The following is a 22,212-nucleotide window of genomic DNA, read 5'->3' as shown; positions in this document are numbered from 1 at the left end:
TTTCCCGAAACTACACTCCAAAAATCACAAATGTGGAAGCAGCAGCTTTTCCCAGTCAGCCCCTGAATTCTCTATCTACATAGCACCGCCTCCAAAGTGACTCACTTCCTGATACCGAAAACCCGCCTCTCTGTCAGCGCAAGAATACCAATGAGCCAAATTATCGTAGTTTGCTGTGTCTTTTGATTTGCGTCCTCCTAGAACACTATAAGAATTTTCTTTCTCGAACACAGGAATGGAATGCATAGCTTCTGGTGTGAATAAAGATTCAGAGTAAGAAAAAAAGAAGATTCAGAGTAGTAACAAAATCAGCTGCAATGATAGGCAGGGAACATTTGCTGTTTTACATATTACAATAAATTTAATCTTTGCAAGTTATGAGGCAGTTGCCACTATCATCCCTACCTTTACAGATGTGGAAACGGGTACTGAACAGTTAATTTTCAATTCATATTATTGGTGGGCAGTTTTATGCTGCCTGATAAAGCATAAAAATGTTCAGACTGAGAAGTTCATGAGCAGTAAGGATGCTTGACTCCAAACCTGAGAAATGGGATTTGATTGCAGGGACCTAGATAGTTGAAGGAGAGAACAGACTTCCATAAGTTTGATTTGTTTGTTTGAAAGACTTGCTCTGTAGTGGTAAGGATGGCTTCAAACTTATAACAAACCAACTGCTTCAGACCCCAAGTGCTGGAATTATAAGGCATGCACCAGCTTGAGGCATATCTTAAAGATTGAGAAGACACAGTATATTATTCCAGAAAGAACAAAAGTTCTGGGAAGAATTACAGGATAACTAAGATTTGGATGCAAGAAGAAAGTGCTTTTAAGTAGTATTCATTAATTAATCTATTGTATAATTAAAATAAATGGTAAAGAAAGTGGGAATCACGTATAATCTAAAACTGAATTGTTCTGGATGACTAGGCAAGTAAATAAACCATCAATAGCCACAAAACTGTACAATAGGTAGAGGATAAGCATAGTTCTGTAGCAGAGCAATTGCTTTTCATTTTTTCGAAGCAATTTTTTTCCCCCCAAAACAGAGCTTCTTTGTCTAGCTTTGGCTGTCTTGGAACTTGCTTAGTAGTCCTGGCTGGCCTCAAACTCACCAAAATCCACTTGCCTCTGCCTTCTGAGTGATGGGATTAAAGGCATGTACCACTACTGCTTGGCTATAGAGTAAATGCTTAACATTCATAAAAGCCTTGGGTTTGATTACCAACACTGAACAAAAACAAATATAGAACACACACAATATCACTACACACAAATACACACCTATATTCCCAGTACTCAAATGATGAGGTAAAAGGAACCAGAGGTCAAGAGGTCAGGGTCATTACTACAAAGCAAGTTCAAGGTCAATTTAGGCTATGTAAGACCTTGTATCAAAACAAAAACAGGGAACACTGATAGCTAATAAAGTTGCCTGTCACCAAGCCTAATGATATGACTTTGATTCCTGAGATCCATGTGGTAGAAGAGAACTGATTCCTGAAAGCTGCCTTATGATCTCCATGTGTGCATCATGACACATACAATTATTCATAATTTTTAACTCATTTATTTTATGTGTGTAAGTGTCTTGCACACATGTATATACGTACACTGTGAGTATGCACTGTGTCTAAAGAGGCCAGAAGAGAATGTCTGATTCCCTAGAACTATAGTTACTGGTGACTGGGAAATACCATATAGGTGTTGGGACCCAAGTATGGGCCCTCTAAGAAAGCAGCAAGCACTTTTAACTGCTAAGCCATCTCTACATACCCAATTAAATTTTTTTTTCTATTTATATCTTTATCCATCAATATATCTATCTATCTATCTACCTATCCATCCACCCATGTATCTATCTAACTAATGTGTGTGAGTGTGTTGGCTATATAAATGTCTGTGAACCCACATATATGCCTGGTGACCATAAAACTAGAAGTGGTCAGATTCTCTGGAATTAGAGTTACAGATGGTTGTGAATAGCCATGTAGGCACAGGGAATCTAGGTCCTCTGGAAGAGGAGCCAGTGCCTTTAACCATTAAGCTATCTTTCCAGCTCCTGTCCTACATTTTTATCCTTCCCTGTTGTGGTGGCAGGACAAGACCAGCGGTGGGCAAAAAAGCCTTACTCCATACATATGGCGCCCACGTGGCTAATAAGAACTTCCACTTAAAATTTAACAAAAGCTTAAAAAAGGGTTTTACAAACAAAAGAACAGAGACAAGCAAGGTTTCTTGGTAGCAGCATTTTTCTCTGCTTTTCGAAAGGCAAGCAGATACTTGTGCGGCTCCTTTAAGAAAAGTTTCCTGACTCAACACAAGCGGCAAAAAAAAAAAAAAAAAAAAAAAAAAGGATAAAATGGTTTAAAAAATACAGGGAGGAGCTGGGTGTGGTAGCACACGCTATTAATCCCAGCACTCAGAAGACAGAGGCAAGCAGATCTCTGTGATTGCAAAGTTAACCTGGTATGCAGAGTAAATTCCAGGGTGGATGAAAGTTACACAGAAAAACCCTGTCTCAAAAAAATAAAAAAATAAATGTAAAAAAAAAAAAAGCCACAAAAAATCTGGACACTGTAAGGTATTATATGTCTTTGTATTGTTTGACTGCTGAGGAAACAACTGTTAAAGGAAATGCTGCTGGATTAATTCAATTTATATATTTTAAAAATGCTTTGACTCCAAAATTTAAGTTCAAGGACAAGTTACTGGGGAAAAGGATTTCTATTTTTGTTTCCACAGAAAATGAAAAGCTGTGGATTCCTTCCAGACTAATGTGGTTTGATCAAGCCAGACCCCCTGAAACAGCGTTCCTGGTGATCCAACATTCAAAAAAAAAAAAAAAAAAAAAAACAGCTCGAACAAAGCAGCCTTGCAGACTACAGCCAGGATTTCTGGGTCTTCTTAGGATCCCCTATAACAGTGCCCCCTACCAGCAGGAAGCAGTTTGGAAAGAACGATGCCCAAATTCCCAAATAGTGTTTATAAATGTTTGTTTTCATTTAAATGGACTTGGTTATAAATGGTTAATGATCACAACCAATATCTTTTTAAAGGTAAAAAGGGGATTATGATATAGATATGAATACTTTGTTCTGGAATGGATTTTCATTTATTGATACAACTTAAGGTCAATTTTGTGGTAAGTATATTTCTCCTCTTGTTTAGATATTGTGTTTGCATAGCTCATTTAGAAATGTAATATATAATTAAATACAGATTATAGATAGTACCTATGATAGTCAGATCTTATAGTTAAGTTAGTTAAGATTTCTAGATATACAGACATGTATTTGAGATAAATAGGCATTCTTCAAACCTTTCAAAGACCTACAGAATATGGCATTTAAAATGGTTTAGCATTTTTCTCGACAGTGAGACATAAATGCTCCTGGCAACACCACCTGCACCAGAAAGGAAAACGGAAGATGGACATCAAAGAAATGTGCTATGAAGTTACTTCCAATATGGAAAGACTAGCCATTTAAAAAAAGATACTGCTCTTGTCTGGACTGTTTGACTTTATGCTGTATAAACTGGACATGCAGGACCCACAGAAATGTGACTGCTGATTCAAGATGGACATTGCTACAGAGTTCCTGCTTCATGGAAGAGTCTGCCAGACAGTCTGCAGGACACAGAGAAAAGTGACTGACAAACTGCCAATACAAGAAGACAGTTTAAAGTTTCCTGCTTTGCTGAAGAGTCTGCCAGACACAATATGGCCTATGGGCTGAAGATGGACGATTACAGAAGAACTTCAGGTGACTGACAAGGCAAGATGTCTCTGTCATTTCTAGAGTTTATATACTATCCTTCTGTGGTCTTTGAAGGAGTTGAAGACAGATAGTTATGGTTATAGTTTTCCTTATTAAGGATTAAAGATAAGTTACATAGACTTTAGACACACAAAGATAGGATAGATGATGGAATATTTTCTTCAAATCTTACTAAAAGTTAATGGACTAAATATTGTTAACTGTGATTCTTATTTGATAACTGTTGTGTGATATATTTTGCTATGTTAAGGTTAAAACCCTTCTTTTTATTTAGACAGAAAAGAGATGATGGGAGATGTCATTCTGTAAATATGTTTCTCTTATTGGTTAATGAATAAAGCACTGTTGGCCAATAGGAAAGCAAGATAGGTGGGACTAGGAAATAAGGAGGAAAAAGGAAGTAGTAAGGAAGAGTCAGCATGGAGAGACTGGGTAGACCAGACGCCGGCCCACTCCCCGGTAAGAAGACCACGTGGAAATACTAGATTAATAGAAATGGGTTAATAATTAAGACAGAGCTAGCCAATAAGAAACTAGTACCTGGCCAACAGCATTATATCGGGGCTGTAGCGGCGGGCGGAAAAACCTACTCCTTACATTTCCCTGTTTTGTTTTAGCAATAACCAGGCTAGGCATAATGGCACATACCTTTAATCCAAGCACTTTGAAGGTAGAGGCAGATCTTCTCTAAGAGTTCAAGGCCAGCCTTTGTGTTCCAGTTGTAAATGCTGGGCAAAATTTTCAATAATGTTTTATTTTCAGAACCCTAAAAATGTATGAAATATGAACAAGACCAGACTACACTGTGATTATCTGCATATACCAAACTTCTTTTGTGACAGCAAAGCAGCTGGCAAATCAGGTTTTTGTTGATATGGGAAGCAGAGTGACCCATTAAAAAATACTCTAGTCAGGGAATCTGTGAGTGTGTCCTTTCCATCACTGCAAAGGCGATTTTGCAGGTGTAATTAAGTATTTGAGATGATCCTGGATTATCCAGGTGGGTCTAAAGTAAATCAATACAGCAGGCAAAGAGTTAGAGAAATACAGAAGAAAGAACAGAAGTCAGAGACAAGACACTAAGTTGCTTAGCATGCTTGGAAGGTGGAAGAAGAGGGTCATACTTAAGAAATGTGGAAGCCTCTGAAAGCTTGAAAGGTTAAGGCAGCAAATCTCCTGGAAAGCCTCCAAAAACTCCTGGAGCCCTACATTTTGGCTGTCAGATGATATTCGATGAACTACAATACTGCTATACTTCCAACCCACCATCTGTGTGATAAATTTACATCAATTAAACCATTAAACCTATGACAATCTGTTAGTTGCAGGAGTAATAACAAACTGTAGGGAGAAAAAGAATTAAAATATAAGTTTTAAACACAAAAGATTTCTGAACAACTAACAGGTAAAACAGCAAGTTTCACACCAATAGTATGTTTCATCTCTTAAAAGCCTGGTCCAAAAAATATTTTTTCTGAGACAGGGTTTCTCTGTGTCACAACCCTCGCTATTCTGGTACTTGCTCTGTAGACCAAGCTGGCCTGGAATGCCCAAAGGTCCACCTGCCTCTGCCTCCTACATGTTGGGATTAAAGGCATGCACCACCATTGCCGAGCGGGAAAATGAAACCTTAATTGAAGAACTTTCACAATCAGGTTGGCCTGGGAACATATCAGTATAGCATTTTCTTGATTGCTAACTAATGTGTAGAGGGACTAGAACCCTGTGGGAAGTACCAAGGGTAAGTAAGTAGGTATTGACTATATAAGAAACAACCATGAGCCTGGGAGCAAGCCATTAAACAGTGTCCCTCCATGGTATCTGCTTTAAGTTCCTGCTCTGATGGGCTGTAACTTCTAAAATGAAATAAGCCCTTTCCTTACCTTGTTGTTTTCGGTCATGGTACTTATTACAACAACAAAAGTCAAACTAGGACAAATTCCTGAAATCCTAGGGAAAAGATCTACCAAAATTTAAGAACTACAGCCCATATAGCTAGGTTTGTAGCTCAAGTGGTAGAATGCTTGCCTAGTATCCATAGAGCTGTGGGTCTGAGTCTCAGCATGGGGTTTAATGGCACATGCCTGCAATCCTAGCACTCAGGAGGCAGAGGCAGGAATATTTCTGTGAGTTTGAGGCTAGCCTGGTCTACGGAGTGAGTTCCAGGACAGCTAGGGTTGGTATACAGAGAAACCTTGTCTCGAAAAACAAAGAAATGGTGTGTGTGTGGGGGGAAGAGACAGTGAGAGAGAGAGACAGAGAGACAGAGATGCCAGGCTTGGTAAGGCATGCCTTTACCTTTAATCCCAGCACTTGGGAGGCAGAGGCAGGCGAATCTTTGTGAGTTTGACGTCTACAGAGCGAGTTCCAGGACAGCTAGGGCTGTTACAGAGGGAAACCCTGTCTCAAAACAAACAAACAAAAAAACAAAGAGAGAACCAGAGCCAATGAAATGGGTGAGTAAAGGCACTTGGTACAAAGCTGTGAGAAGGCAAAAGTTTCCTTCACCTTGTCAGCAGGAGCCATCTTTGATTTAGTATATGTGCAAGCAATGCTTTTAAAAAATGTGTATGGGTGCTGGATACTTTGGAAGAGCAGAGGGAGCTCTTAACTGATGATCTCTCCATCCTAAAAATTCTGTTTTAAATATCTTACTAAAACTAAGAAGTGATGGGTCTGGAGAGATGGCTTTGTAGTTAATAGCACTGGCTGCTCTTCCAGAGTGCTGGGGTCAATTCTCAGCACCCACATGGCAGCTCACAACTGTCTGTAACTCCAGTTCCAGAGGATCTGACACTAATGCACATAAAATAAAGTTAAAACAAAACTGACAACAAAACCCCTAAGAAGTGATGATTGAAAACAGAGATGTCTGACATGGGAAGGAAAAAAAAAAGAGACTCAGGGAAGGCATTCTGTGATGGGAGCAGAGAAGAAAGTATTTTAATCTTTTTCTCTTTTCAAATGCTGGATATTGAACTCTGGGGCTCACATGTACCAGGCAACTGATCTACTTTTGATAATTTGCCAGTTATTTTATTTTTTATTATTTTTACTCACTAGTCTTGGCTATATTGAGCAAGCTGGCCTCAAACTCAAAAGATCTGCCTGCCTCTGCCTCCCTCCTGAGTTCTGGTATTAAATATAAATATACATTTTCTACCTCAAAGAAAGTATATCATATACATATACAGATATAACCCCACCCACGTGCATATATATATATGCATATATATATATATATATATATATATGCTATCATTACTGAAGTTTTCAAAGCTCAAATACTACTTTTAGAAGTTTTGTGGGCCAGGTGGTAGTGGTGCGCCCCTTTAATCCCAGCACTCTGTCTGGAGACAGAGGAAGGCTGATCACTGTGAGTTCAAGGCCCACCTGGTCTACAGAGCAAGTGCCAGAAAACAAAACAAAAAAAGTTTTGCGATTTGAAGTATCTTCTTTATTGTTGTATTTACTTATTTGTGTGTATGTGTGTGGGCATGTATGTCACAGAACAATGTGTAATCAGAGGAAAGCCTGTGGGAGTCATTTCTTTCCTTCTACCATGTGGTTCCTAAGGACTGAATTCTAGTATTCAGCCTTGGAAGCAAGCATCCTAATCAATGACCCATCTTTTTTTTTTTTTTTTTTTTGGTTTTCCCAGGCAGGGTTTCTCTGTGGTTTTGGAGGCTGTCCTGGAACTAGCTCTTGTAGACCAGGCTGGTCTTGAACTCACAGAGATCTGCCTGCCTCTGCCTCCCAAGTGCTGGGATTAAAGGCAAGTGCCAGCACCACCCAGCCCCAATGACCCATCTTAACTGGCCCTAGCATTATTGTATTTATCTATTACAGGTATAAAGCCTAGTTCTATATATTAATTATTGGATATGAAGGTGCTATGATCCATATTTGGAGATCAGAAGACAACTTGTGGAAGTCTGTTTTCTACTTCAATCAGGTGGGTCACAGGAATCAAACTCAGGTTGTCAGGTTTGGCAGAAAAGTCCCTTCCCCAGCAAGCTATCTTCCTGGCTCTATCTATACTTTTTAGTTTTTTTTACATTTATTTAGTGTCAGTGTCTATGTTTATGAACTTACATGCAAGTGCCACAATTCATGTCTGTAGATCAGAGAGAATCAGTTCTCTCCTTCCAAACATATACTTCCTGGGGATAGAACTTAGGTCCTCAGGGTTTGGCAGCAAATGTCTTTACCCATTGAGCTATCACAATGGTTCCCTATTAATATCTTTTTTTCCCCTTTTGTTTTTTCAAGACAGGGTTTCTCTGGATAGTCCTGGAACTCACTCTGTAAACCAGGCTGGCCTTGAACCCAGAGATCTGTCTACCTCTACCTCCCAAGTGCTGGGACTAAAGGCATGCACCATCACCCCGTGGCTTAATATCTTCTTAAAGTAACATGGAATCCTTAACTGGTCCATAGCCTTCACAGGGCCCTATTACAGTATTTCACAAGATTTTCATAATTATTGGCCTACTTATGTGTACAATCTGCCTTAGGATAAACAGGTGACACCACGAAGCCAGGCATGGTGGCTGACACCTGCAATTCCAACACTTGGGAGGAGTCAGGCATGGTGATGCATAATTGTAATCCTACTACTCCAGAGCTGAGGCAAGAGGATTATAAATGTGAGGCCAGCTTTGGTAACACAGACTGTGTCTCAAATTTGAATAAATGGATTGCAGACCTAGCTTAAACTACCTGTCTAGCATTTGTGACACTCTGGATACCAGTACTAGGAAGATTTTGCAATTACATTTTATATATTACTTTCTGAAAAGGGAGGCATGTATGGAGGTCAGAGGACAACTTTCAGGAATCACTCTTCTTTCATGATGGGGGCCTGAGGAATCAATCAAGGGTCACCAGGTTTGGAAACAGGCTCCTTTTACCCACTGGACCATCTCTGGGCCCTTTTCTGGATTTTTGTTTTGTTTTGCTTTTGAGGCAAGACCTCACTGTGCAGTCCTGGCTATCCCGGAACTTACTATATAGAGCTTAATTAGTGATTGGTCCGGGAGGGCCCCAAGACCATTGGGGGTGGTGCCATCACTGGGCTGGTGGTCCTGGGTTCTATAAGAAAGCAGGCTGCACAAGCCATGAGGAGTAAGCCAGTAAGCAGCACTTCTCTATGGCCACTGTGTCGGCTCTGGCCTCCAGATTCCTGCCCTGCTTGAGTTCCTGACTTCCTTTGATGATGAACTGTGAGTGGAAGTGTGAGCCAAATAAACTCTTTCCTCAACTTTTTTTGGTTTGTTTGGTATTTGGTGTTCAAGACGGGGTTTCTCTGTGGGTTTGCAGCCTATTCTAGCACTCTCTCTGTAGAGCAGGCTGGCCTCGAACTCACGGAGATCTGCCTGCCTCTGCCTCCTGAGGGCTGGGATTAGAGATGTGCGCCACCACTGCCCTGCACAGGAGGTTTATTTCAATGTAGGGGTACAAGACACTTCATTACATCATTCTCCATACTTCTTAGGCAAAAAAAAAAAAAAAAAAAAAAAAAAAATAATCTCAAAAGTCACCTTTCAAACTGCCAGTCTCCCCAGAAGTTCTGTTTCGGAGGTCACTTCCGCTGCTACTAAAGGAGTCCAGTCCCTCCCGCTTACAACACCAGAGGCCCAGGCTAGAGGACAATGATGAGACAACAGGGGTCACGATTTCTTACTTTTCCAGCTACTTCATACGCTAGGCAGACCAGCGGACATTAATGCTCTCAGACACCACCACGCTCCCGCGCGAACTCCTCTCCTCACACACCGGAAGGCGTGCGTGGGCTTGCGTGGGTGCGTGGGCGCGGGCGGGCTTGAGCGCCAACGGCTCCTGGCTAACGGCTCCCCCTCAAGGTGGGGGGCTGGCCCACAATCCCTTGCGAGGGCGGGAGAGGCGAGTGAGGGGCCCAGCTAGGAAGAAGAGCCAGTGCACTCCATTCCTGTGGTCCGGACACACAGTTATCTGAATTTCTCACAGCATGAGCTGGCAACTGACCAGCATTCTGTTGCTGCTTCCATTTAGGGAGATAGATGATTTCTATTACAGACTCGAGGAACCCATGAACCAAACAGGCCAGAGCAAGGGGAGGAAAGGAGGCACGTGGGGACTACTGGGCCTCGTCACCTCGCGTCTCCAGCCTCGCTGCCCTTTTACTGGCAGGCTAAACCCTTGGGAAGGGAACCCCGAAAACTGCTTCTGATGAGTCACATCGGGAAAGGAAGACGCCCTGTACACGAGGGATTTGCTCATGAGGCTAGGCCGCGCCAGCCCCGCCCCTTCCGCTGTACACATGGCGTCACACGGCATAGCTCGGGGTGGGCGGGGTTTGGGCCTCTTGGGCTTTCCGCGCCTCCCTCTCTACGTCATCTCGTGAGGCTAGACCGCGCGAGCCCCGCCCCTTCCGCTGTACGCATGACGTCACACGGCATGGCTCGGGGCGGCCAGGGTTTGGGCCGCAAGGGCTTTCGCTCCTTGCGCGCTTCTCGGTCTACGTCACTGTGTGCGTGCGCGCCGAGCTTTCAAAATGCAGCGGGAGTTAGTGAGTTTCCCGCTGTCTCCTGCGGTGCGCGTGAAGCTGGTTGCTGCCGGTTTCCAGACTGCCGAGGACATCCTGGAGGTGAAGCCCTCTGAGCTCAGCAAAGGTAACGACTCCCGGTGGCCAGCTGATGCACCGCGGATGCTTGGCGCTGCCTCCATCCTCGTTCTCCCGCCATGGCGTTTACGATGTAAAGCTGCTCTTTCACTCCGCTGTCAATGCAACTGTACTGATTGCTTTCTCTGTGCCCGCATCTCCTGGATGCTTTGAGGACTGCAAGCCTCTTGGACCAGGATGTCTACTCTATAGATGAATCAATTTTCACTTTTTTTTGTTTTGTTTTGTTTTTTGTTTTCTCGAAGCAGGGTTTCTCTGTGTAGATCTGGCTGCCCTGGAACTCACTCTGTAGGCCAGGGCTGTCCTCGAACTCACAGAGATCTGCCTGCCTCTGCCTCCCTGAGTGGAAAGAACCAATTTTGCATCTTGAGGTTTCGTGAAAACTGAGTTGGGTAATAATAGTGACTGTAGAATTGGAAAACAGACAAGCCATGTAATTCGTGATATTCCAAGATCCTAGGGGGTGAAAATTGAATGCAAGAAGTGAAGGATCAGAGTAGGACTAGAGATACTAGAGGAAAGGAAGAGAATATTCCCTTAGACCAGGAGAAAGCCTTAGAAAGATGACGACCTTCATGATTCATGGAATACCCCACACATTTTTCTCGAGGTCTTCAAATTACATATAAGTGGGAACCATTGCACCCTCACACAAAACTAAAGCTGGCTGTGGTCATCCACTGTGCTGCTACTCCCATGCATAGCTCTTTGCTGTTCACCAAAGAGGACAGAATATAATCTGGTTAGGGTTTTTTGGTTTTTTTGAGACAGGGTTTCCCAGTAGCTATGGAACCTGCCCTGGAACTCGCTCTGTAGCCCAGGCTGGCCCTGAACTCACAGACATATGCCTACCTCTGCCTCCCGAGTGCTGGGATTAAAGGTGTGTGCCACCACGTTCAGCTCTGAGTTAGGCTTTTAAAATTCTAATGTCAAGTTTTTTTTTTTTTTCTTTTCTGATTTTATTTTCAGAAGTTGGGATATCTAAAGAGGAAGCCTTAGAAACTCTACAAATCATAAGAAGAGAGTGTGTCACAGATAAACCCAGATGTGCTGGTACATCTGTGGCAGGCAAGAAGTACACAGCACTGGACCTTCTCAAGCAGGAGCACACCCAGGGCTTCATCATCACCTTCTGCTCAGCGCTAGATAGCATTCTTGGGGGTGGAATACCCCTAATGAAAACAACAGAAGTTTGTGGAGTACCAGGTGTCGGAAAAACACAGTTATGGTAAACAAGGGTGTTTCCTACTCTAGGATGGACTTAGTATTCTGGTAACTAATGGAATATTGTGCTTGGAGTTTGCAGTTAGAATACCAAAAAGCATGTTACTACTTGATTCATCAAACAATCAGCTTACCATTCATAGTATCTCACCACCCCGTCTTGGTAAATGGATAGAATGGTTTTGATATCAAAAATGTTTCTTTTGTAATATAATGTCCTTCAACAGATACTTTCCTAATTAGTTGGCTTCTGAGATATATTTGTCAAATGTTTAAAAGCTGATTTATATATGATTAAGAGTTCAGAACCAGGCTTGGTGACATACTCCTATAATCTCATCACTCAGGATACTTAAGCAGGATTGCTGAGAGTTGGAGCCAGTCTGGGCTATATGACAATTGTTAGACCAGCCAGGGATATATAGTGACCTTGTCTCAAAAAAAAAAAAAAAAAAAAAAAAAAAAGGTGTCTTTGTTGGTGTGGTGACACACTCCTGGAAACAGCATTACAACTGTTTGTGGAGACAGAAGGATGGAGAAATGATGCTCAGCCTGGGCTACATTTCCAAACCCTGACTCAAAAAGAAGGAGAAAATAAAAAGCATTCAATTCCTAGAATCCTAAATACCACTAAGAGTTCCTTAATCATAATTTTGTGCAACATCCTAACTATAATCTAGGTATCGATTGGTTCATATGTTCATATGTGTTTGGAGCTATGGAAACTCAGCCATCTCTGTTGCCATGGGGAACTGTATTTGTAATTAGAAAACTTATGATGGTCTAGCTGATGATTATATGCAGTTTACAAAAGACATTTTAAATGATAATGATTTGGTTATTTGGCTAATTTCTTGACAGTATGCAATTGGCAGTAGATGTGCAGATTCCAGAATGTTTTGGAGGAGTGGCAGGTGAAGCAGTATTTATTGATACAGAGGGAAGTTTTATGGTTGATAGAGTGGTAACCCTTGCAAATGCCTGCATTCAGCACCTTCATCTTATAGCAGGGACACACATGGATGAAGGTAAGTCAGCGCATGGTACTCCTTCTGTACAAAAAAGATGGTTTGTATTTATGCCCATCTCAGACCTCAGTAAGAGACTGTCCCAAACTTGAAACTTTTTTTAAAAAATTTTATTTTATATGCATTGGTGTTTTTTCTGCATGTCTGTATGAGGGTGTCAGGTCTTGGAGTTACAGACAGTTGTGAGCTGCCATATGGGTGCTGGGAATTGAACCTGGATCCTCTGGAACCATACTGACTTTAAAATCCAGTGCTAAGAGGATTTCATATTGTTCTTAGTACTTAAAGATCACATTATAGTGTTAAAAGGAAAATATACTCTGTTGGAACATTTTTCCTTTGAATTTTTTTTTGTGTGTGTGTGTGTGTGTGTGTGTGTGTGTGTGTGTGTGTGTGTGTGTGTGTGTTTTCCTGTCTGTTCTTGACCTTAAACTCAGAGATTTCTGCCTCCCCAGTGCTAGAATAAAAGGCATGCACCACATTCTCACATGGCTTTTCCTTTGAATTCTTAATTTGTACTCTTCAAAAACAAGAAAGAGAAACATGAATCATGATACTTCTGTTCAGTGGAAATCAATAACTGGAGATACAAAAATAATTGAAGATACAGTAAGAATCTAGTTTTATTTGTGAGCAAACAATCCCTAATATGTTACACATAAAATCAAAGACAAAATGAGTTTGGTTTTGAAATGAGAAACTAAGTGTTGCTTTTTGTTTTTTGAAACAGGGTTTTTCTGTAGCTTTGGAGCCTATCCTGGATCTAGTTCTGTAGACCAGTCTGGCCTTAAACTCACAGAAATCCACCTATCTCTTCCTCCCGAGTGCTGGGATTAAAAGCATTCACCATCACTGCTTGGCTTAATTATTGCATTTTAAAATGTATTTTTTAAAAATATATCTTAATGTGATTGTGTGTTTTATCTGTATGTATGTACATCATGCCTGTGTGATGCTCTTGGATGCCTGAAGAGGGCATCAGATCCCCTGAACTGGAGGTGTGGACAGTGGTAAGCTACTATGTGGGTGCTGGGAACCAAACCAAGGTCTTTTGCAAGAGCTCTTAACGAAACAGTGGAAAACACAATAATATCAGCAGTTATCAAATCATAGTTTACAGTGGTTTGTAGTTCTGCCATCCTTTAGGAATTATGTTTTACTAGGATGCAAATAAGTGATCTAGGATTGTCAGGCTGTTGGAAGAAAAACTAAACTGTTTTAAGATTGTTTTGTTTGTTTCAGAGCACCAGAAAGCCTTGGAGGATTTTACTCTTGAAAATATTCTTTCTCATATTTATTATTTCCGTTGTCATGATTACACTGAGTTGCTGGCACAAGTCTATCTCCTTCCAGATTTCCTTTCAAATCATTCAAAGGTATGGATTGTACTACTGAAATAATGTATTTGAAAGTGTTGATAATACAGAAATAAACAGTAGAGTAGTATAAACTTGATGCCAGTTCAAAAGTCTCTTCTTTGCCTGCCCTATAACTTATTTATTATACTCTACTTATTTTGCGTATACACACGCATACACACACACACACACACACACACACACACACACACACTTCAAGAAGTATATACTTATTTTGCCTTATATTGTGTTTTGAGGTAGGGTTTCTCTGTGTAACAGTCTTAGCTGTCCTTAGATTCACCTGCCTCTGCCTCTAGAGTGCTGAGATCTTGAATTTGTAATCATTCTGTCTTCAGTCAAGTACTAGGGTACAGGCCATTGTTACCATAGTCAGCCTGTTTTATTTAATTATTATATTATCCCCCCACCCCACCACCAAGGCTTTTTTGTGCATCCCTGGCCGTCCTGGAACTTGTACTGTGGACCAGGCTGGTCTCAAAGTCAGAGATCCTTCTGCTTCTTAATTCCTGAGTACTGGATTAAAGATGTGCGCCACCATTCCTGGCTTTTGGTTGGATTTACTTCTTTAGCTTGTCTATCTGTCTCTTTTTGTCAGGTCTCAAAGTTAGAATCTAATCCGTGCTAAACAAGTGTTCTACCACAGATCCTTAGCTTTCTTAGCTACTATTATACTGTCTTGGTTACTATAGCTTTTGTGTTCATATTGAAATTGGGAACCATGAGTCCTCTAACTTTGTTCTTTTTCAAGATTGTTGTAGCTGTTTGTGGTCTCTTGCAATTAGTTTTTTGTTGCTGTGGTAAAACCATGACCAAGGCAACTTACAGAAGGAAGAGTTTACTTAAGCTTTTGGTTGCAGAGAGTTAAGAGTCTATTACAGCAAGGAGTCATAGCAGAGAGATGGAGCAGGAACAGCTGAGAGCTCACATATTGAACCGCATGCAGGAAGCAGAGAGAATGAACTGGAATGGTACATGACTTTGAAGCCTGAAAACTTGTCCCCAGTGATGCACTTCTCTCAGCAAGGCTACACCCGCAGTCAGCACCACTAACTGGGAAGCAAGTATTCAGATACTAGACTCTATGGGGACACTCATTCAAACCACTATACCATAAGAATTTTTTTTGTTACTTTTTAATTTATGTATATGGGCATTTTGCATATATATATATATACATATATTATATTATATATATCTGTGTACCATGTGTGTGCAGTGGCCACATAGGTCTGAGAGAGGGCATTGAGTTCCTGGAACTGGAATTACAGAAGGTTGTGAGCTGCCGTGTGGGTGGTATGAATTGGACCTGGATCCTCTGGAAAAACAGACAGTGTGCTTAACTGCCTAAGCCATCTCACAGCAACAGAAATGAAATTAGAACTGGCATGTGCATAAAATGCCAGTATTAGGTTATGATTACTGTAGAATTATTGATGAATATTTTCCCAAGGAAAGAAAGCCTTTGAGGGCTGGAGGTATGGTTCAGGGGCTAAGAGCACTGACTGTTCTTCAGAGGACCTGGGTTGGATTTCCAACACCCACATAGTGGCTCACAAACATCTGAAAAATTTGGTTCTGAGGATCTCTTGTCTTTTTCTGGCCTTCATAGGCACCAGGCACAAACATGGCACACAGATGTACATGCAGGGAGAACACTAATACACATAATAAAGTGAATTTTCAAAGAAAACCTTTGAAGAGTTAGAAAGCCTAGGGTGAGAGATATACTCAGTAGTAGAGTGCTTATCACGTTTACCACATGTGAGCCATAGATTTAATTCCCATTGTTTTAAAAGAAAACTATGTAATTTTCATTTTCATTTATTTGAGATAGAGTCTCATTGTATAGCCCAGCCTGGCCTAAAACTCATGACCCTCCTGCCTTTACCTCCTGCATACTGAGATTATAGATATGTACCTGGTGCCCTTACTTAATTTTTAATTATACAAGTAACTGGAGGCCAGAAGAGGGCATTGGATCCCCTAGTCAGAGACCTGGAGCTACAGGAATTGTGAACCGCTTGACATGGGTGCTAGGAACTGAAAAACAATATATATCAATTGCTGAGCCATCTCTCCATTTTCATCATAAATGCACAGCTAGCTAGATCTTTTTCCTCCCTCCCTCTCTCCCTTCCTTCCTTCTTTTCCCTCTCTTTCTTTTCTTTTCTTTTTCCTGGCCGTCCCAGAACTTGCTCTGTAGACCAGACTGGCCTCAAACTCACAGAGATCCACCTGCCTCTGCCTCCCAGAGCGCTGGGATTAAAGGTACATGCCACCGCACCCAGCTTGATATCTTTCTTTTTTAAGCCCTCAATTTTAAGGTTTATTTCTGTAATGGAACATGCTTTTGAGATACCATTTTTATTATTGTAATTTTAACTCCAAATCTAATTTCATTCTCTTGTGTTTAGGTGCAGTTAGTAATAATAGATGGCATTGCTCTTCCTTTTCGACATGACCTTGATGATCTGTCCCTTCGTACTCGATTACTAAATGGCCTAGCCCAACAAATGATCAGCCTGGCAAATAATCACAGATTAGCTGTAAGTATTATTAATCAGAAGAATTTTGTAGTTAAGCGTGTATGAAATATTAATGTCTAGTTGGGTGGTGGTGGCTGTACATACCTTTAGTTGTCAGACTGGGTTTGGGGTTAGCCTGGTCTACAGAATGAGTTCTAAGACAGCCAGGTTTACATAGAGAAACTCTGTCTTGAAAAACAAAACAAATTAATGTCTAAATGTGTACATATTTTGCCTGACTAAAGATAAATGATGTGTACGTGGTTTTGGGAATTTGTAGTTGTTATTGCTGCTTGTTAGAGACAAAGCCTTGATAAATAGCCTAAAACTGAAACTTGGTGTGTAGTCTGTCCCTCCTTGAACCCTTTATCCTCTTCCCTCAGCCTCCTGAGTACTGAGATTACAGGCTTTCGTTGTCATGCACAGCTTTTAATGTAGGGATTTTTGTGGAAAAGCCAGGTTTTTTGGCTTTTTGTTTTTGTTTTTTGTTTTTGTTTTTTAACAGCAGTGGTTAGACCCAGAGCCTCATACGTGGTAAGCACGTGGTATACAGAGCTACTGCCTAGGTCCTGGAGCCATTCTAGATTTGAAGTGTGAAGGGAGTACATGTAAGCCAAGAAGTCCATGCTACCTCTTTGTCATTAATATCCACTTTGCAAACACATTTTCCCATTGACAAAAATACGCTTGTCAGAATAGAGGTGGAGAAGAAAAATGCTTTGAGGTACTCCACTTCTCACTTTTTAGGGAAGTTGTTAGCACATGCCTGTGATACACCAAACGTAAATAAAGAACTTCCTCTATAAAATTTGAAACATACACGTTTTCTCTGCTTTTCCGAATCTTATTCTTAAGTTACATTTTATTTATTTTGTATGCTGCAGCACTTACATGGTCAGAGGACAACTTACAGAAGTCATTTATCTCCATTATGAGGTTCCAGAGATCAAACTTAAATTGTTAGACTCCTTAGAAAGTGCCTTTTCCCACTGAGCCATGTTAATAGCCCTCTTGCCATATTCTTTTTGCCAAAGCATAGTAATTGTTAATGATGGTATCTTGAAGATCTCCCAGTAGAGGGCGCCCAAGACAAATAGACTGCATAGTGTCATGATTTCCTAGGTTTTGGTGGTTTTTCTTGTTTTGTTGTTTTGCTGCTGTTGCTGCTCCACTTCAAGATTTCATACATACTAAGCAAACATTCTGCCATTGAACTACATTGCCTTCCCTGTTTTAATATAGCTAACTTGCTTTCTCTCTTTCTCTCTATTTATATATATAAGTTTGGTTTGTGTGTGTACATCTGTGCATATAGGCTGGTGTACAAGTATGCATGTGCCTGTGGAGGCCAGAGGTCAACATTAGGTATCTTTCTCAGTTGCTCTCCACCTTATTTTTAATTTTGTTTGTTTGTTTTGTTTTGAGACAGAGTTTCTCTGTGTAGCCCTGGCTTTCCTGGAACCTACTCTTTAGACCACCAGGCTGACCTTGAACTCAGATATCCACCTACTTCTACCTCCAAAGTACTGCAATTAAAGGTGTGTCCCACCACCACACCACCAGGCTTTTTTTTTTTTGTTGTTGTTAACTTTTATATGTGTATGGGTGTCATACCTATATGTATGTTTGTGCACCATGTCCATGATGTTTCTAAGAAGACCAGAAGAGGGCATTGGATCTACTAAGACTAGAATTAAAGATGATGTTATTGACTTGGGTTTCATTGTTTTGTTTTTTTTCATGGCAGTGTCCCATTTAGCTCAGATTGGCTTTGAACTCACTACACAGCTGAGGGTGACCCTGAACTCTTGATCTTTGAGACAAGGTCTCACTGTGTAGCTCTGTCTGTCCTGGAACTCATTATGTTACAGGATGGTATCAAACACAGAGATCTGCCTGCATCTCTAGTGCTAGGGTTAAAGGCATGGACCACTATGCCTAACTGTCTTACTTTTATATTGCTTTTTTTTTTTTTTTTTTCTTTTTTGGTTTGGAGCCTGTCCTGGAACTTGCTCTGTAGACCAGGCTGGCATCAAACTCACAGAGATCCATCTGCCTCTGCCTCTGCCTCTGCCTCCCAAGTGCTGGGATTATTAAAGGCATGCACCACCAACTCCTGGCATTACTTTTATATTGCTGTGACAAAACACAGCAAGTTATTTATTTACTTTTTAAATATTTTTAAATTTTATTTAATGGATTACTTTATTTTTGTTTTTACGTCCCTACCACAGTTTCCCCTCTCTAATCTCCTCCCAGTCCCTCTCTGACCAACACAATTTATAAAATAAAGCATATATGCCAGGCATTGATTGTTCACAACGTGAATCTCAATACTTGGGAGGCAGAGGCAGGCAGATCTCTATGAATTCAAGGCCAGCCTGGTCTACAGAGCGAGTACTAGGACAGCTAGGACTACATACAGAACCCCTATCTTGAAAAATGCCAATATATCTTGTTTCTGCTTCTTAAGTGCTAGGATCAAAGGAATGTAATACCATATTTGGCCAAATATTTTATTTTTTGAGACAGGTCTATGTAGCCTTGGCTGTCCTAGAATTCTCTATGTAGACTGACTGGCCTTGAACTCAGAGCTGCCTCTGTCCCCAAGTGCTGGGATTAAAGGCATATGCTACTAGGCCCCAAAATTTGAATTTTAAAAAGTGAAGTTTCAAAGGAAGGGTACTGGAGAGATAGCTCAGTGGGTAAAGTGTTTTCTTTGGCAGCATAAAGACCTGAGATCAGAATGAACCCCAGCACCCACATAAAAGCTGAACATGGGCTGGGGAGGTGACTCAGAGGTTAAGAGCACTGACTGCTCTTCAAGAGGTCCTGAGTTCAATTGTTAGCAATCACATGGTTGCTTATAACCATCCATAACGGGATCTGGTGCCCTCTTCTGGTATGCAGGCAGGCATACATACAGAACACTTATAGATAATAAGTAAATCTTTGGGGGTCAGGAACAGGGAGAGAGAAGGGAGGGGAACTGATTGCTATGTAAAATAAATGGAAAATTTTAAAAATAATAAAAGCTGAACATAGCAATGCACTCCTGTAAGCCCAGCACTGTGAAGGTGAGGGCAAAGAAAGTACTTTGACAGGGGATCCTTTGGTCTTGCCAGCCAGACTGTCTAACTCAAAGAGTAATTCTAGATTCAATGAGAGACCCTGTCTCAAAAAGTAAAGTAGATGCCTGGGGGGGGGGTGGGGGTGGGCATGCACACCTTTAACCCCAGCATTCTGGAGGCAAAGGAAGGCGGATCTATGTGAGTTCAAAGCTAGCCTGGTCTACAGAGTGAGTTCCAGGACATCCAGGACTGTTAAACAGAAAACCTATCTCAAAAAAAAAAAAAAAAAGAGAGAGAGAGAGAGAAAGAGAAAAATCAGACAAGTGATCACAACTGCCTCTCGTCTTTTCCCCTTTCTTCAGAAAAAAAAAAAGTATTTTTAAAGAGTTACTTATTTTATGTGCATGAGTGTTTTGTCTGCATGAATATCTGTGTACCATATGTGTGCCTGGTGCCAGAGGAAGAGGGTGTCAGGTTTTCTGGAACTGGAAGTTATAAATCAGCTTCTCAACTTGTAGTCATAACCCCAAAAAGACTATCCCAAGACACAGATACTTACATTATGTTTATAACAGTAACAAAATTATAGATCCAAAGTAGCAATGAAAATAATTTGATGATTGGAGGTCACCATACCATGAGGAATAGTATTAAAGGGTCACAGTATAGGAATGTTGAGAACCACTATTACAGATTGTTGTGAACTACTATGTGAGTTCTAGAAACTGAATCTGGGTCCTGAATTTGAGCTCTCTCTAGCCTCTATTTTAACTTATTAATTCAGAATATTAAGCTCAGGACTATTCACATACAATTTTTTTTTTTTTTTTTTTTTTTTTTTTTTTGAGATAGGGTTTCTTTGTTATAATTCTGGCTGTCCTGGAACCCACTTTATGTACCAGGCTGGCCCCAAACTCACAGAGATCCAGCCTCTGCTTCCCAAGTCTGGGATTAAAGGTATGTCACCACTGCCTGGCATATCCTAACTTTCTAATGTTTTGCTTTTATAGGTTATTTTAACTAATCAGATGACAACAAAGATTGATAAAAATCAAGCATTACTTGTTCCTGCCTTAGGTTGGTAAATGAATTAGATAAAACATCTTTATTTTTTAATACTTTCCTACCTTTTTATTTGTTTGAATACTATGAGGTTTTGAAAGCAGAGACTGCATTATACACTGATCACTAAGCAGTGTCCTGAGATACTAATCCTTCCATAATTTAACAAATATTGAGTAGATACTGTCTAGCAACTATGTCAGAAACCTGAGAAATGAATATTCAAAGTAGGATTCTAGACATTAAAACCTCAGTCTTGCTGGATGGTGGCAGCTCATACCTTTAATCCTAGCACCCAGGATGCAGAAACAGGTGGATCTCTGAGTTCAAGACCAGCCTAGTCTACAGAGAGAGTTCCAGGACAGCCAGGGCTAAATAAAGATGTGCTGTCTCTAAAACCAACCAGACAAAAACCCCCTCAGTTTTAGGCAGGAAGGAAAGTGAGTCTATTTAATCCTAAGGTTTCTATTTTATTTGAACATGATGCTTCAAGATCTATCTCTCCTAAAACCCAGTGATACTCTTGTGCCAAACACATTGATATAGAAGTACAGCACCTGCTCCTCACAAGGCTGAAGTGGGACAGTCACTTAGCCCAGGAGACCTAGGCAAGCCTGGACTGCATAATGAAACCTCTGTGGTGACATATCTTTAGTCCCAGCACTTCAGAGGCAGAGGCAGACATAATTCAAGGCCATCCCGGTCTACATATTGAGTTCTGAGCCAGTAAGGACCACAGTGAGACCCTGTTTGTGGGTGTTAAAAATACATAGACTTATGGAATGGAAGGTTGATAATCCACTGAAACTGTAACTTTTTCATGAAACAAATAGAGGATAATGATTTGCATTGCTTTCTTACATAAGTACAACTCTATCACTATTAGGATTTTACTCATAAGTTGCAGGTTTTGAAACCAAGAACATTTTTTGGTTTATTTGTTTGTATAGCTGTAGCTGTTCTGGGTCTCAATCTGTAGACCAGGCTAGCCTCAAACTCATAGTTCTGCCTGCCTCTGCCTCCTGAGTGCTAGGATCAAAGGTGTGCACCACCACTGCCTGATCAACACCAACAATATTCTTTTTTTTTAAAGTTATTATTATTATGTATTTCTTTTCTTTTTAGTTCTTAACAGGCTTTCTCTGTGTAACTAATTGCTCTTGCTGTCCTGGAACTTGCTGTGTAGATCAGGCTGCCTCCCAAGTGCTGGGATTAAAGGCATGCACCACCACAGCCCAGTTCAAGAATATTCTTATTCTAAATTTGGTAATATAAGAGTATTTGGCCAGAGACTTCTAAGCAAGCTATAAAATTGTAAAGGTACTGTATAGTTAATTTTTTTTTTTTTTTTTTAGGGGAAAGCTGGGGCCATGCTGCTACAATAAGACTTATTTTTCACTGGGAACAAAAGCAAAGGTCAGTATAGAAATAAGTTCATAATTCAGAATATCAGTTTAATTACATTGAGCACTTAATG

General features: G+C 40.7%; 2 protein-coding genes across 6 annotated transcripts in view; one reads left to right on the top strand and one right to left on the bottom strand.

The window, feature by feature from the left end:
• Tex14 (testis expressed 14, intercellular bridge forming factor) overlaps positions 1-9,537 on the bottom strand; it is a 108,804-nt gene extending 99,267 nt beyond the window's left edge. The window contains exon 1 of the mRNA XM_051189557.1: positions 9,469-9,537. The gene's annotated coding sequence lies outside the window, so the exon portion shown is untranslated. The remainder of the gene's footprint in view (positions 1-9,468) is intronic.
• A 743-nt stretch (positions 9,538-10,280) lies between these two features.
• Positions 10,281-22,212, top strand: part of Rad51c (RAD51 paralog C) — a 28,896-nt gene continuing 16,964 nt past the window's right edge. For 3 of the 5 annotated variants that reach the window (XR_007834836.1, XM_051189319.1, XM_051189399.1), the window contains exons 1-5: positions 10,281-10,435; positions 11,416-11,674; positions 12,532-12,698; positions 13,941-14,074; positions 16,492-16,623. Coding sequence is in view for 4 of the 5 variants with exons in the window: in XM_051189319.1 (XP_051045276.1) it covers positions 10,318-10,435; positions 11,416-11,674; positions 12,532-12,698; positions 13,941-14,074; positions 16,492-16,623 (810 nt within the window). In the remaining variant the exon portion in view is untranslated. Of the gene's footprint in view, positions 10,436-11,415; positions 11,675-12,531; positions 12,699-13,940; positions 14,075-16,491; positions 16,624-20,683; positions 20,751-22,090; positions 22,152-22,212 lie in introns of all 5 variants that reach the window. The other 2 variants (XM_051189232.1, XM_051189146.1) reach the window with 1 other exon arrangement.

Source organism: Phodopus roborovskii, unplaced genomic scaffold (assembly GCF_943737965.1).
Source record: "Phodopus roborovskii unplaced genomic scaffold, PHOROB, whole genome shotgun sequence".
NCBI lineage: Eukaryota > Metazoa > Chordata > Mammalia > Rodentia > Cricetidae > Phodopus > Phodopus roborovskii.
Note: the sequence above shows the minus strand (reverse complement) of the source record. Positions and strands in the feature narration are given on the sequence as shown.